Source organism: Miniopterus schreibersii (genome assembly GCF_964146895.1).
Source record: "Miniopterus schreibersii genome assembly, chromosome: 2".
Classification (NCBI taxonomy): Eukaryota; Metazoa; Chordata; class Mammalia; order Chiroptera; family Miniopteridae; genus Miniopterus; species Miniopterus schreibersii.
Genome location: NC_138102.1, coordinates 143,435,458 through 143,448,316, shown reverse-complemented (window position 1 = coordinate 143,448,316; position 12,859 = coordinate 143,435,458). Strand labels below are relative to the sequence as shown.

General features: G+C 46.1%; 1 protein-coding gene and 1 pseudogene across 2 annotated transcripts; both read left to right on the top strand.

Moving 5' to 3' along the window:
• The first annotated feature begins 4,360 nt into the window (after positions 1 to 4,360).
• LOC308553748 (tubulin alpha-1A chain-like) lies at positions 4,361 to 11,778 on the top strand. The gene is made up of 3 exons (XM_081129946.1): positions 4,361 to 4,535; positions 7,895 to 8,117; positions 8,260 to 11,778. Exons 1-3 carry the CDS (start codon positions 4,533 to 4,535, stop codon positions 8,460 to 8,462), a joined length of 429 nt encoding a protein of 142 aa, XP_080986072.1. The 5' UTR covers positions 4,361 to 4,532; the 3' UTR covers positions 8,463 to 11,778.
• Positions 10,779 to 11,778, top strand: LOC308553747 (tubulin alpha-1C chain pseudogene; annotated as a pseudogene). Its single transcript has one exon. The product of its transcript is annotated as a tubulin alpha-1C chain pseudogene (transcript).
• Positions 11,779 to 12,859: the final 1,081 nt, after the last annotated feature.

Genomic DNA, 12,859 nt, shown 5'->3' with positions numbered 1-12,859 from the left:
TTTTTAAATACTTATTGTAAAGACCGTGGTTGAACTTAACTGCAAGGAGTCCTAGCTGACCTCCTTTGGAGGTCTTGAAAGTCCGACAAATTCTTTTTTTTTTCATGTTAAATTAGTAAAAGCCTTGACTTAACGAATTCAATAACTGATTTTTCTGGGACTTCCTTTCCCTGTGAACTAGAGCCACTTCTAGGGAAGGGCCGAGATGTAAAAGAAGCGGCTGTCATTTTAGGCACTTATTCTGGGTTCTACCTCCTGTGGTGTAGGGTAATTATTTGAAGTCTTAGGACCTTATTTCCCACAGTTCCATAATAAATACCTTTGTTAAAAACAGTTTTGAAAACTTTCCCAGACACTATTGGAGTAGAAAATATGTTGTTATAAATTGCCATATGAGCACAAAATATCCTGATGCCATTATTATTTGTAACATGTAATTTGTAACTGAACACAAACACATTTTTCACTATCACTGGTATCCTAGCATAGAAAACAGGAATTAGACTGAAAAAACCAGAAGGTTCCATTTTATTGGATTTACCTTCTCTTTACTAATGTTTTGTGGACATGCTATACCACAGCAATTTGAAGTCCAAACTCCCTCAAGCCAGAGTAGTTATGCAGCATTTGTTCCCCTAAAGCCTCGTAAGACTCCAGCAAAAGCCCCATCTGTAAGTATTTATCTAATATACTCGTGCTTGTTAGAGACCCTGACTGAATGAAGCATGTTTTCAACTTTGCTCATTTTTGTACAGCTCACATGAACAGCAGAAGCCTCAGGTTACAGCATCACAAAATATTAGGGCTGGACGAGGCCTTAGGATTCCTGTCCAACCCCCTTATATTGTGCTTGCAAAACCTGGCCCCAAGAAGGAGAGATGCCAGTCCAAAGTTATATCACCAAAAATAGCAGAGCACTGGCTCTGTTAATAACTCAACATGTTTGTGGTGACTTCTGGAAAATTTCATTTCAACTTCTGGAAAGTAAGATTGGTTTTTGCATCTCCTCACTCAGTAATTTTTAGACCCATAAAGACGTGATTTGTTTTTAATATATTTTTATTGATTTCAGGGAGAGGAAGGGAGAGGGAGAGAGAGAGAGAAACATCAATGATAAGAGATAGTCATTGATCAGCTGCCTCTTGCACACCCCAAGCTGGGGATCGAGCCCGCAACCCAGGCATGTGCCCTAAACGGGAATCAAATCGTGATCTCCTGGTTCATAGGTCAGTGCTCAACTGCTGAGCCACACCGGCTGGACAAGACCTGTTTAATAAAGGTTAAATTTTTAACTGTCCAGGAAAAAGATTCCCCACCTCCTCAAAAAAAAAAAAAAAAAAATCTAGCACAGGGCGGCAAACTTAAATATGGATCCCAATGCTCCAAATGGTTTTAAATGCAACAGGATGCATCTTCACCTCTAATTTTGTCTGCTACCACCACCACCTCCAACAGTAACAGCTACTGATTTTACTTAGCGCTTTACTATGTGTATGTGCTATGTATTATTTATCTTATTTAATCCTCATAAATTAGATACTATCCCTATTTTGTAAGGGAGGAGATTTTAGAGAGATTGAGAAATGTGCTCAAGGACCCACACTACAAAACAAAAAAAGCCAGAATCCAAACCAAGGTAATCAGGACTGTAAAACCCTTAAACATATTGTGGTTCCTTGGGGGCTATCTGCTTGGATATGAGGGAGTAGGCAATGAGAGGGTGAAAAATAAGGTATTTTGTTAATGGATTATATGAAAACAGAATCTAAAAATAAAATGTCTATTATTTTTAAATTGCCACGCTGAACTGTTCTTATCAAGGTTACTAGTGACATCCATGTGGCTAAATTGAGTGGTCATTTCTGAGTTCTCCTCTTGACCTATTGGCAGCATTATTTGACACTGCTGATCACTTCTTCCTTGATTTCCAGGACCTCACACTCTTGGGTTCCCTCTGAACTCACTGGCTGTTCCCTCTTGCTATGCGTTTCCTAGTTCTCCCAGAGCTCAGTCCTTCCTCTTCTATTTCTACGCTCACTCCCTCAGAGATCTCACCCAATGCCATGACTTTAGGGTGGCCTTTAGGTGTGTATCTCTACCCAGATCTCTCTCCCTTGAAATCCAGACTCTCATATCCAGCTGTGTATTGGACGTCATCACCTCCGCATGGACTTCAACATCTTGACCAAAAACAAACCCTTGATATCATCCCCCTCCAAGCCTCCACCATTCATAGCCTTTTGCATCTATTGATGGCACATCCACCTCTTGGTCAGGCAAAAATCTCTAGAGTAATCCTTGGCTTCTCTTTCCCTCATGGGCGAGACTTTGGAAAATCATTTTGGCCCTATCTTCAGAACGTGGCCAACTCCAAACCCTTTCAGCACTTCCTCTGCTACCACTCTGGTCTGAGTGTTCATGATCTCTCCGAAGGGTTACTGCAGTGAGTTATCATCTTAAGTTGTCTTCCTGCGTCTACCTGTGCCCTCCTGTAATCTATGCTCAACACAATAACCAGAGTTTTTAAAAAAGGTAATCAGGCCATGTCGCTTCTGTGTTTTGAACCCTACATTGGCTCCCCACGTCAGAGGAAAAGCCACAGGACTTGCAGCATCTTACCAGAAGCTACGCGATCTGGCTCTCTCATCTCCCATTATTCATCTTTTCCAGCCAAACTGGCCTACCTGCTCTTCCTTCCAAGAACACTCTTGCCTTTGCTCCAGCTGCTCACTGTTCTGAGACTGCTCTTCTCCTAGATAGCCGTTTGGCTGACCTCTCATGACATTCAAGTCTTTGTTCAGATCTCACTTATCATGAAGGCTAACCCTGGCCATTTTGTTTATATTGCAACCGTTAGGGCCCAAGGTAGGCGGCTCCAAAATATCCCATTATGCCACAGTGGCATATTGATTATTTTGAGTTAAAATCACTTTAGAAGCAGCAGGAGCAAGAGGAGCTCTCAGACTCTGGCTAAATGTAAAAAATAAATCTCCACATTAAAAGTACCTTCCCTGCCTGGCCGGGCATAAGTCAGCAGTTGAGCATCGACCTAGGATCCAGGAGATCACGTTTCAATTTCCGGTCAGGGCACATGCCCGGGTTGCAGGCTCCATCCCCAGTCAGGGGCGTGCAGGAGGCAGCTGATCAATGACTCATCATTGATGTTTCTCTCTCTCTCTCTCTCTCTCTCCCTTCCTCTCTCTGAAATCAGTAAAGATATATTAAACACACACAGAAAGTACTTTCCCTGCTATAGATGAGCTAAGGAGCAACCCAAGAAGTAGAGAATGGAGAGCTGAGAAATCTCTCAGCTCTGTAAAATAAACAAATCCTCCTTAATTTTACTAACTTACTGCCCTAGCTTACATTCTACTTAAATTCCTTACTAGTTTAGCTGCAAGAACTCGGGAAGGGTAGAGGGGGAATTCCCTCTCCAGGACAGAACCTTCCTCCCACTCCCCCACCCTCCACCCCGCTAGAACTCTCATTCCACTTTACTTTGCTCTGTACTTTTCTATAGCACTCTACACCTTCTAATGAATTATATAATTTACTTAAAGTTTTTTGATAAGGCAGTTGCACTTATAACTTTATTGAGGTTCTTTTTAATTAAAACGCTTCACAGTAGAGACCACAGCCTGCAGAGGAGCAGCCTCCCAAACATTCCCAGCCCAACGACCCATAGATTCAAGCAGAATCTGGTTCATTCCCCATCGTCTTCAGTCTTGGTGGCTAGAGGGTAATGGCTGGAAATGCAGACAATGACAAAGAAGGGGGCAAGGATGAGGCATTTTCTAAAAATATGTTTTTATTGACTTCAGAGAGGAAGAGAGAGGTAATAACATCCATCGGCTGCCTCCTCCATGCCCCCTGCTGGGGATCGAGCCCGAAACCCCGGCAAGTGCCCTGACGGGGATCGAACCTGCGACCTCGGGGCGCTGGGAGGATGCCCGCCGACCCACACCCGCGGGGCCAGGCCCCCTCCCCAGGAAACGCCGCCGCCGCGCGGGGGGACCGGCTAGGGGCCTCCGGGAGGGTCCCTGAGGGCTGGGGACCGAGGGTGGGGCGCGCGGCGGGAGGCCGCAGCTCCCTTTACTGGGCGCCAGTCCTCTCTTGCGCTTGGCCCCCCAACACCCCGCCCCCCAGGACAGTCCCTCCGGGGATCCTTCCGGGCGCGGCCCCATCCCTTTCCCCACCCGCCGCAGGGCGTCTCCTCCCCTTCCTGGTTCTTCCGGCTCCTTCTGAGAGTTTGGTTTGAACTTTTGAACTCACCAATCAGCGCCACGTGCCCGTCCCCACCCCGCCCGCCCTCGTGGGGGGGCCGTCCGGCCAGGTGCCCCGCAGCTGGAGGCGGGGCCGCGGGGCGGGGCGGGGTCAGTGCCCGCCCCCCGGCAAGGGGTGGGTATATAGGGCGCGGCGGGCGGGCGGCTCGGTCACTTCTCCCCCGGATTCCTTGGTAATCTGTCAGTGGGAGGTCCTAGTTGCCCGTCCCTCGCCTTTTTCAGCCCCGCGGAGCCCTACTCGTCTCAGTTATGGTGAGTGGGGGGTCGGGGTGGAGGGGGGTCGGGGTCCCCGGTGGGGGTTCCCCGGGCGGTGGAGGGGGGGGCTGGGACAGAGAGCAGTCGGTGTGGGTGGCGAGACCCGGGTGGCACGTGGGGCCGCATCCTGGACGCCTCCGGGCAAACTGGCTTCTGGTGACGAGGCCGGGCCGCCGAGTTCGCGGGGCGGACTCCTCGTCGCTCTTGAAGACGCGGCCCGGGCACTGCCCTCGGTGGCGCGGAAAGCCGTCTCCATCCTGACGAGGGAGTGTTGCCCCGGAGCCCGCCGCCGCCCAAGGGAAGGCTTCACAGGGCTCCCAGGGACTTGTGGAAACTAAAAACCCCTCGGTTCCCCCCTCCCCAGTGACCTCACCTTCCCGTCCGCAGTGGAAGCACCTGGAGCTCCTCGCGCGCTTCCGCGCGGAAGGTGCGGACGCTCCCGGCCCCCCCGCCGGCGCCCGGTGACTCGCTGCTGAGTCACCTGTGGCCGGGCTCCGGGGAGAGGTTTCTATTGCACCAGCCCACCTGGAGGCTGGAGGCTGGAGGCAGGCTCCTCTTCACGTCTAATCCTGTATTTCTGGTGTTCCTTTAGAGGGCGGTTTATAGCTTAAGCCAGGTTTTTAAAAACAAGCCCATGAAAGGATATTTTCTTGTAAAAACCACAGAGTAAACTAGTATTGACGATGTATTCGTAGTTTTAAAGAAACATGAAACTCTACACAACTTGAGTATTTTCTGTATAGCTTCCAGAGGTATTGAAAACAACTGAGAGAGCCTCTGTTGGTCTACCTAAAATAAGCCGTGTTTTAAAACTAGCATTTATGTATCAAGTGTTTTCAAAATAGTATCTTAAAAAAAGAAAGAAATACAGTGAATAGTCGGGGAGTTACATTCTTCAGAGATTACCACAGTTACTGAAAGTGTGTCTGACTGTAACAACTTGCCTGAGTGCTTTTCACCAAGCAAAACCAAAAATGCTGGTAACAGTGATTCAGAAAGTTGTGTGGTTGTTTAAAGCAGCGATTTTCAACCAGTGTGCCACAAGAATTTTTAAAACATACAATACTTGACTAGTCAGGGGCACTGACCTCTTTCCCCTTAGATTGTCAAATAAGATGACAACAGCCAACACAATAGCCATCCAGTGTGGATAATCAAAATACCTTTTTGTGTGTGTGTCAGATCGTCAATATATATATATATTTTTGGTATGCTGCAGAATTTTAGTAGTTTATGTGTGCCGTGAGACGAAAAGTGTTGAAAATTATTGGTTTGAAGGACAGGAGAGGAGAAGCAGCAGACCTATTTCAGCAATCACAGCTTAGATTAATAGTTTTTTACAAGAGAGTCAGATAGCTCAGTTGGTTTGGAGCATCCTCCGGATACTCCCAAGTTTGTGGGTTCAATCCCTGATCAGGGCACATATGGGAGTTAACCAATGAATGCATAAATACGTGGAACAAAAAATTGATGTTTCTCCCCCCTTCCGCTCTCTCTCTAAAATTAATAAATAAAAGAGAGACAATGGGTACTTATCCAGTTAAAGCTAAACTAATTGGCAACATCACCTGTGTCTGTCTCTCCATCTCCCTAGTGGCCATGGGGTAGTGGAGGGCACAGTTTAAACGAGGAATTAGGTTAGACTGTTGAACATTGAAAGTTTTGGGGCTCAAGAGGCTTCAATAGAAGAAGCACTTCGTTAGATTGAGAGTATCTTCTCCGATACTTTATCTCCTTGGGCCCAGGTCTGTCATGGACAGATCTCTCTGGTTCTAACTTTCTTGAGCTGTGGAGTTTCCAAAGTCCAGTTAAAGGTAAACATGATGCAATGGTAAATAGTCATGGGTTCATTAGAACAAACAACTCCCCTTTCTCCCATAGCCCTAAAGCTGGGTGAGTAGATGCAGGTGATCCCTGAGCTTGCTGATGTGATCAGGAGACCATGATTGTTTTATGGGGAGTGGAGGTGGGAAGGAGGGGACCACAGTCCAAGGTTGTGAGTGATTAGGGTTTTATTATCTCAGGTTATGAAACTAGACTCCTTGAGATCTTGGCTGGTGTTGAATTTTCTTTAGCTAGTTTCCTATTAGTGTCTTTTAAAAACTTGAAACCCTCTTATTTGAAGAAAATGGAAGATATTTGGTGTCAACATTCTGAAAGTCCCCTGCCAGTCCCCAAAGTAGCTAATCTGACTTAGGATGAAATACAACGCCCTTTTTTGTTTCCCTCTTCAGTCTGTGGGTATAGATGTTCATTGCCTTGTTTTACTAAACAGGAATGAGTTTGTTAACAGAAACTACTTTTGCTCAGCGAATAAAGGAAAACATTTTCTTAATAGTATTGTTAAATTCTTGAAACTGTAGACTTTTTCCAGTGCCAAAGATATTTGTACAATTTACTAGGAAACCGCTAATTGCCAAAATTGTTAGTAAAGTTTGGTGACGCTTCTAGCTTTTTTTGTCTGTCTGTTTGTCAATCCTCACTGAGGATATTTTTCCATTGATTTTGTTTTGGAGAGAGTGGAAGTGGGGGGGAGACACATCGATCGACTGGTTGCCTTCTGCACATACCCTGACTGGGAATAGAACCCACAACCCAGATATGTGCCCTTGACAATGAAATCAACACCCCCCACCCCACCCCGTCCTCTGGCCAAGGCTCTAACCAGTGAGCACACGGACCATGGTGATACTTCTAGCTTTTATTACCATGTGTCTCCACCCTCCCATCCTCTCCCTCAGGAGTGTTGATAGTGAAGGAAAAATGTTCTTCCTTAAGATTAAATTCTTCCACAGTGTTAAAAGGCTGCCTCTGACCAGTTTTTTAAATACAGCTAACTGCTGCTTATCTGGTGTTTTGTCCATGAGTCATATGGCTGTAGTTTGCTGGTTTAAGCTGGTTTTAAAGGGGGAGGGAGAAGCTCTTGTCTTTTAAAGAATAGGATTAAAGAGGTACCGGAAGGAGCTCAATAGTTACCCAATCTGAGTGAGTCACAGCTGAAGGACAGTTTTGCATGCCTCTAAGGACTCCTCAGCATGTTTTCCAGGAGCTGGGGGAAATGGACTGCTGTAGAGCTGCTTTGTCTTCCAGAGATGGGTAGAAACCTGACTTCTAATGTGGCTACAAAGGAAGGGTTCTGGGCTCTAGTCTGCCTAGTAGTTCATTAACATATCTTCCGTTTTCCCAAGCATTTTCTCTGAATTAGTCTTCCACAAAGACTGTTACTTGTGCAATAGTCCCAGGGCAGGAGAAGGGTGATTAATCTATCCTGAAAGTTAGTCATTTTGGTGTGAATCGTTCCTAAATGTCCCAACTTATGTGTCACATTCTGACATTTTCCTTTCTTCCTCCCACAGCGTGAGTGCATCTCCATCCATGTTGGCCAGGCTGGTGTCCAGATCGGCAATGCCTGCTGGGAGCTCTACTGCCTGGAGCACGGCATCCAGCCCGATGGCCAGATGCCAAGTGACAAGACCATTGGGGGGGGGGATGATTCCTTCAACACCTTCTTCAGTGAGACAGGCGCTGGCAAGCATGTGCCCAGGGCAGTGTTTGTAGACCTGGAACCCACAGTCATTGGTGAGTTGACCTCAGTAATCTGAGTAAGATCCCAGGGGTCTGGGACAGGAGGTGTGTCCTGGGGGCTCTGTTGAGGCCCTGGGGCTGAGCAGGCTTGTGCAGGTTGTTAGTGATGGGTGGCTGCTTTGGTTGCCTTTTGCAGATGAAGTTCGCACTGGTACCTACCGCCAGCTCTTCCACCCTGAGCAGCTGATCACAGGCAAGGAAGATGCTGCCAATAACTATGCCCGTGGACACTACACCATTGGCAAGGAGATCATTGACCTTGTCCTGGACCGAATTCGGAAACTGGTAAGCACAGTACTCAATTTAAAGTGGGGTGACAGTTTTCTCTTAGAGTTTTAAGAGAGACCAAACTACTAGAATCATTCTTTGCGCACTAAAATAGGCCAAAGGCCCTGGCTAATGTATCTCGGCTGGTTGGGCATCATGTGCACTGAAAAGCTGCTGGTTCCATTCCCAATCAGGGCATATGCCCGGGTTACAGGCTTGATTCCTGGTAGGGGGCATGCAGGAGACAGCTGATCAATGTTCACTCTCACACTAAAGTTTCTCTCCCTCTCTCTTCCTCTCTAAAAAATCTTAAATTTTTTTTTTTTTAATTATTGCTAAATAAATAAAGTGGGCCTTAGACTGCTCACTAAATAACTGGACTTCTAAACCATACAAGTTCTGGGTTTTGGGACTACTATTTGAGGTAGGGACAAGTGCTCTTTTGCCTATTTCTATGTCTTACAAGGCATATTTGGACAATGGCTCATTTAGTGAGGGCATTTTACCAGGAGTCAGGATGAGAACCGGGGTCTTAACAGTTTTACATATAAGACCATTAAACATCCTTGTTCATATTAATCAGTCAGTTTTCCTGCTTTAAGCTGAGACATCCCTTTTTAGGTTATCTTTGACCCTGCGTGATTAGGTGGCTGACTTTGACATGTAACTAAATGATCAAACTTTTCAAAAGAAAAATCTGGGCTGATGCCTTATGTTAGTACAAGAAGTTCAGAGCTCAAGTAGCCAGTATGACACTGATTAGAAATGGCCAACACTGGAAACATTCAGCAACATTGAAAGTGGAGTCAGGGGAGCTCCCTTATAGAAGCAGGTACCGGTCATTGAAGCTAGGAAGGCACTGAGTGAGATACGAACAGAAAAGGCAATAGGCTTGCTTTTCTAGTAGAGCTCAGGGCAGTGTGGACTTGTTCTATGGCAGAAAAGTCTTAGGCAACTGTTTTCACATCATTGAAGTTGATAACTTCTGTTTGGGTCATTTTTAATTAAGAGTCGCAGTCAGCTGACTCTTTGCTCCTTAGAAATGTGGGCAGCTTGTAAGTAATTAACCCAAAATCAAGAATGAATGCTTGAGTAGAGTAGCTTGTTAGGAAAATCCCAGTATACTAAGCCCAGCCACAACTGGTCTGTTTTAAAAAGCATGCCCTTGCATCACCCATGGCTTTATACTTTTTCCAGATGTTTATCCTACTCTCTTCAGCAAAATTGGGTTAATGGTTCCTATGTTTGCAAGTCACACTTCAGCTACAAACACTGACTTGGAAATCAGGTCCCTCCTTTCGGGACAAATAAGCCATTGAGGGTTTAGGAGTGATGTTCATTAACTACCAAAACCATTGCATTTGTCCTTGGTGTTACTACTGTGTCCATATGAGGTTCGATGGATATAATTGGTAGACTAGGGTCTGCCCTGTACATTGATCTCATTCAGTATAGGGACCCACTGGACAAGTGAACTCTGAGGGGTTGGTAGAGAATGTCCACAAATCCCTGAGCACATTTGAGAAGCGAGGGTTGTCAACAGAATATTTTGTTTGGAAGATCAAAATCATCTTTTCATAGAGTTGCAGATTGCTAACTGGAACAGCTCAGTTGAGTGATGGAAAGCCCCAAAGGTCTTATGGAACCATGACCTTTCCCAGAATGACTGGGCTTTCTGTGCCAAGCAGTTCCAAGTGTCATTTAATTCTCAACAACCTGAGGTAGATTACTATTCTTCTCATTTACTAAATGAGAAAACCGAGATTGAGAAATGGATTTGGTCAAAGTCACACAGCAAGGACCTAGTAGACCAGATCCAGACTCAGCCTGACTCCAATACCAGGGCATTCAACTTGGCTAATCTGTTGTATTCCAGCTCGGACAGCAGCTGCCAAATCTTTGTAAGACACCCATTGTAAGTAGCTGGTGGTCCCAGGCCTGCCCTTGGGAGCTCTCCAGCTGATAAGAAGTTACCCTTGTTCTGTGGTCACAACAAGGGCACCAAAGGTTGCCCTCCCAGTCACTAAACTTGGGCTCTGCATTCATTTCAGACCTCATGATTCCTCTGCCTTCAGAGGTGAAAATAGTTCATTTTAAAATAGCCTTTTAGCAGACACCCCCTTCCCCCAGGAGTTGATGGTGAAAAGTTTCTCTGAATCACTTAGCACTTTGGAAGCTTTTTACAACTGCTTTCTTAGCAAATATTCAAAAGATTTTAAAAATCTCAATCAATGTAGTAATTATGGATTTAAAGAAGTCATTGCAGCTTTCACCGAAGCTAAAATTTAAACTTTTCTTTTCCAGGCTGACCAGTGCACAGGTCTTCAGGGCTTCTTGGTTTTCCACAGCTTTGGTGGGGGAACTGGCTCTGGGTTCACCTCCCTGCTGATGGAACGTCTCTCTGTCGATTATGGCAAGAAGTCCAAGCTGGAGTTCTCCATTTACCCGGCCCCCCAGGTTTCCACAGCTGTAGTTGAGCCCTACAACTCCATCCTCACCACCCACACCACCCTGGAGCACTCTGATTGTGCCTTCATGGTTGACAATGAGGCCATCTATGACATCTGTCGTAGAAACCTCGATATTGAGCGTCCGTCCTACACTAACCTTAACCGCCTTATTAGCCAGATTGTGTCCTCTATCACTGCTTCCCTCAGGTTTGATGGAGCCCTGAATGTTGATCTGACTGAATTCCAGACCAACCTGGTGCCCTATCCCCGCATCCACTTCCCTCTGGCCACATATGCCCCTGTCATCTCTGCTGAGAAAGCCTACCATGAGCAGCTTACTGTAGCAGAGATCACCAATGCATGCTTTGAGCCAGCCAACCAGATGGTGAAGTGTGACCCTCGCCATGGTAAATACATGGCTTGCTGCCTGTTGTACCGTGGTGATGTGGTTCCCAAAGATGTCAATGCTGCCATTGCCACCATCAAGACCAAGCGCAGCATCCAGTTTGTAGACTGGTGCCCCACTGGCTTCAAAGTTGGCATTAATTACCAGCCTCCCACTGTGGTGCCTGGTGGGGACCTGGCCAGAGTACAGCGAGCTGTGTGCATGCTAAGCAACACCACAGCTATTGCTGAGGCCTGGGCTCGCCTGGACCACAAGTTTGACCTGATGTATGCCAAGCGTGCCTTTGTCCACTGGTACGTGGGTGAGGGCATGGAGGAAGGAGAGTTTTCTGAAGCCCGTGAGGACATGGCTGCCCTTGAGAAAGATTACGAGGAGGTTGGAGCAGACAGTGTTGAGGGAGAGGATGAGGGTGAAGAGTATTAATCTGTCGGCTGCAATGTTACACTCCGGTGTCTTGGGATTGTCTTATTTCTGTTGTTCCGTGAAGTCCATTGTGTCCTAAACTTTGCAATAAAGGAGATGTTTGTTTGTTTTGAATGTCAAACTGGCCTCTTCTGTATCCCAGTAAATACTTGCACCACTTACTCAAGGCCAGTTGGGGATGGAGGCCGGCAGACTATCCACCTGATCACTCGATAAACATTTCCAGTGGCTTCTGTGTGCGATGTACAGTGTATCCAAAAAAAATGTATATACACTTTTAACAGCTGCTAAGCTCAATTTAAAAAATGAAATGTATTTTAATAAACACTGTAATTCAAAGTGTATATACATTTTTGAGAGGACACCCTGTATTGTGCTAAGTGGTTTGTTTCACTTAGACCTGAATTGACAAATGGTGATAAAATCAGGCTCAAATAGATTGGGCCAATGTTGCTCAGACTTCGGCATGGGCGTGTCGCCTCTAGGTAATACAATGCAGATCCAAATCTGTAGGTCTGAGAAGGCTTCAGATTCTGCATTTTTCAGCAAGCTTCCAGCTATTCTCTTGGTCTGCTGTGACCACATGGGGAATAGCAAGGGGTAGGTAAAATGGGTAGTAAGTGGTGGAGCCAAAATTCAAGTAACCAGCCAGACTGCCATGACTATCAGTATTTAATAAAATACTAGAGTCCCATGGGAAAGGCTTTGGAGTTGTGCTGATACATCCCTTACTTAGCCAAAACCTACAATGGCAAATAAGGTTGTACTTTATTCTTAAAGCAGTTGACTGTGACACAAAATTACAAGTCAGGTGGTTGTAGTGTTGATACTTGACAATGCAAGTCAGGAATATTTGAAGTAGGGAAATAAGGAATATTGAAGAATGATGTATATGCAGAAAGATTGGAAAGGGGAGCGCTCCTAATTTGGACCCTCTTCCAAGCATCTGTTGGAAGCAGTGTGGTCCTTGCTGGGGACAGGAGGGACTATAAGGTAAGGGTGGGGGAAGAAGGGGCATTAATGTGGGTGGCTGGAGAGCTTGGTGATTGGTGCTCAGGTATCAGTGGTGTGACCTATAGGGTTGAACTGAGCAGTGGAAAAGTACAGGATGACCAAAGGGCCAGGCCTCCCGTAGAAGGGAGGGACCAGTTTTGGTGCTTGGGTGCTGGCCTGAGCAGGGAGGCCAGTGC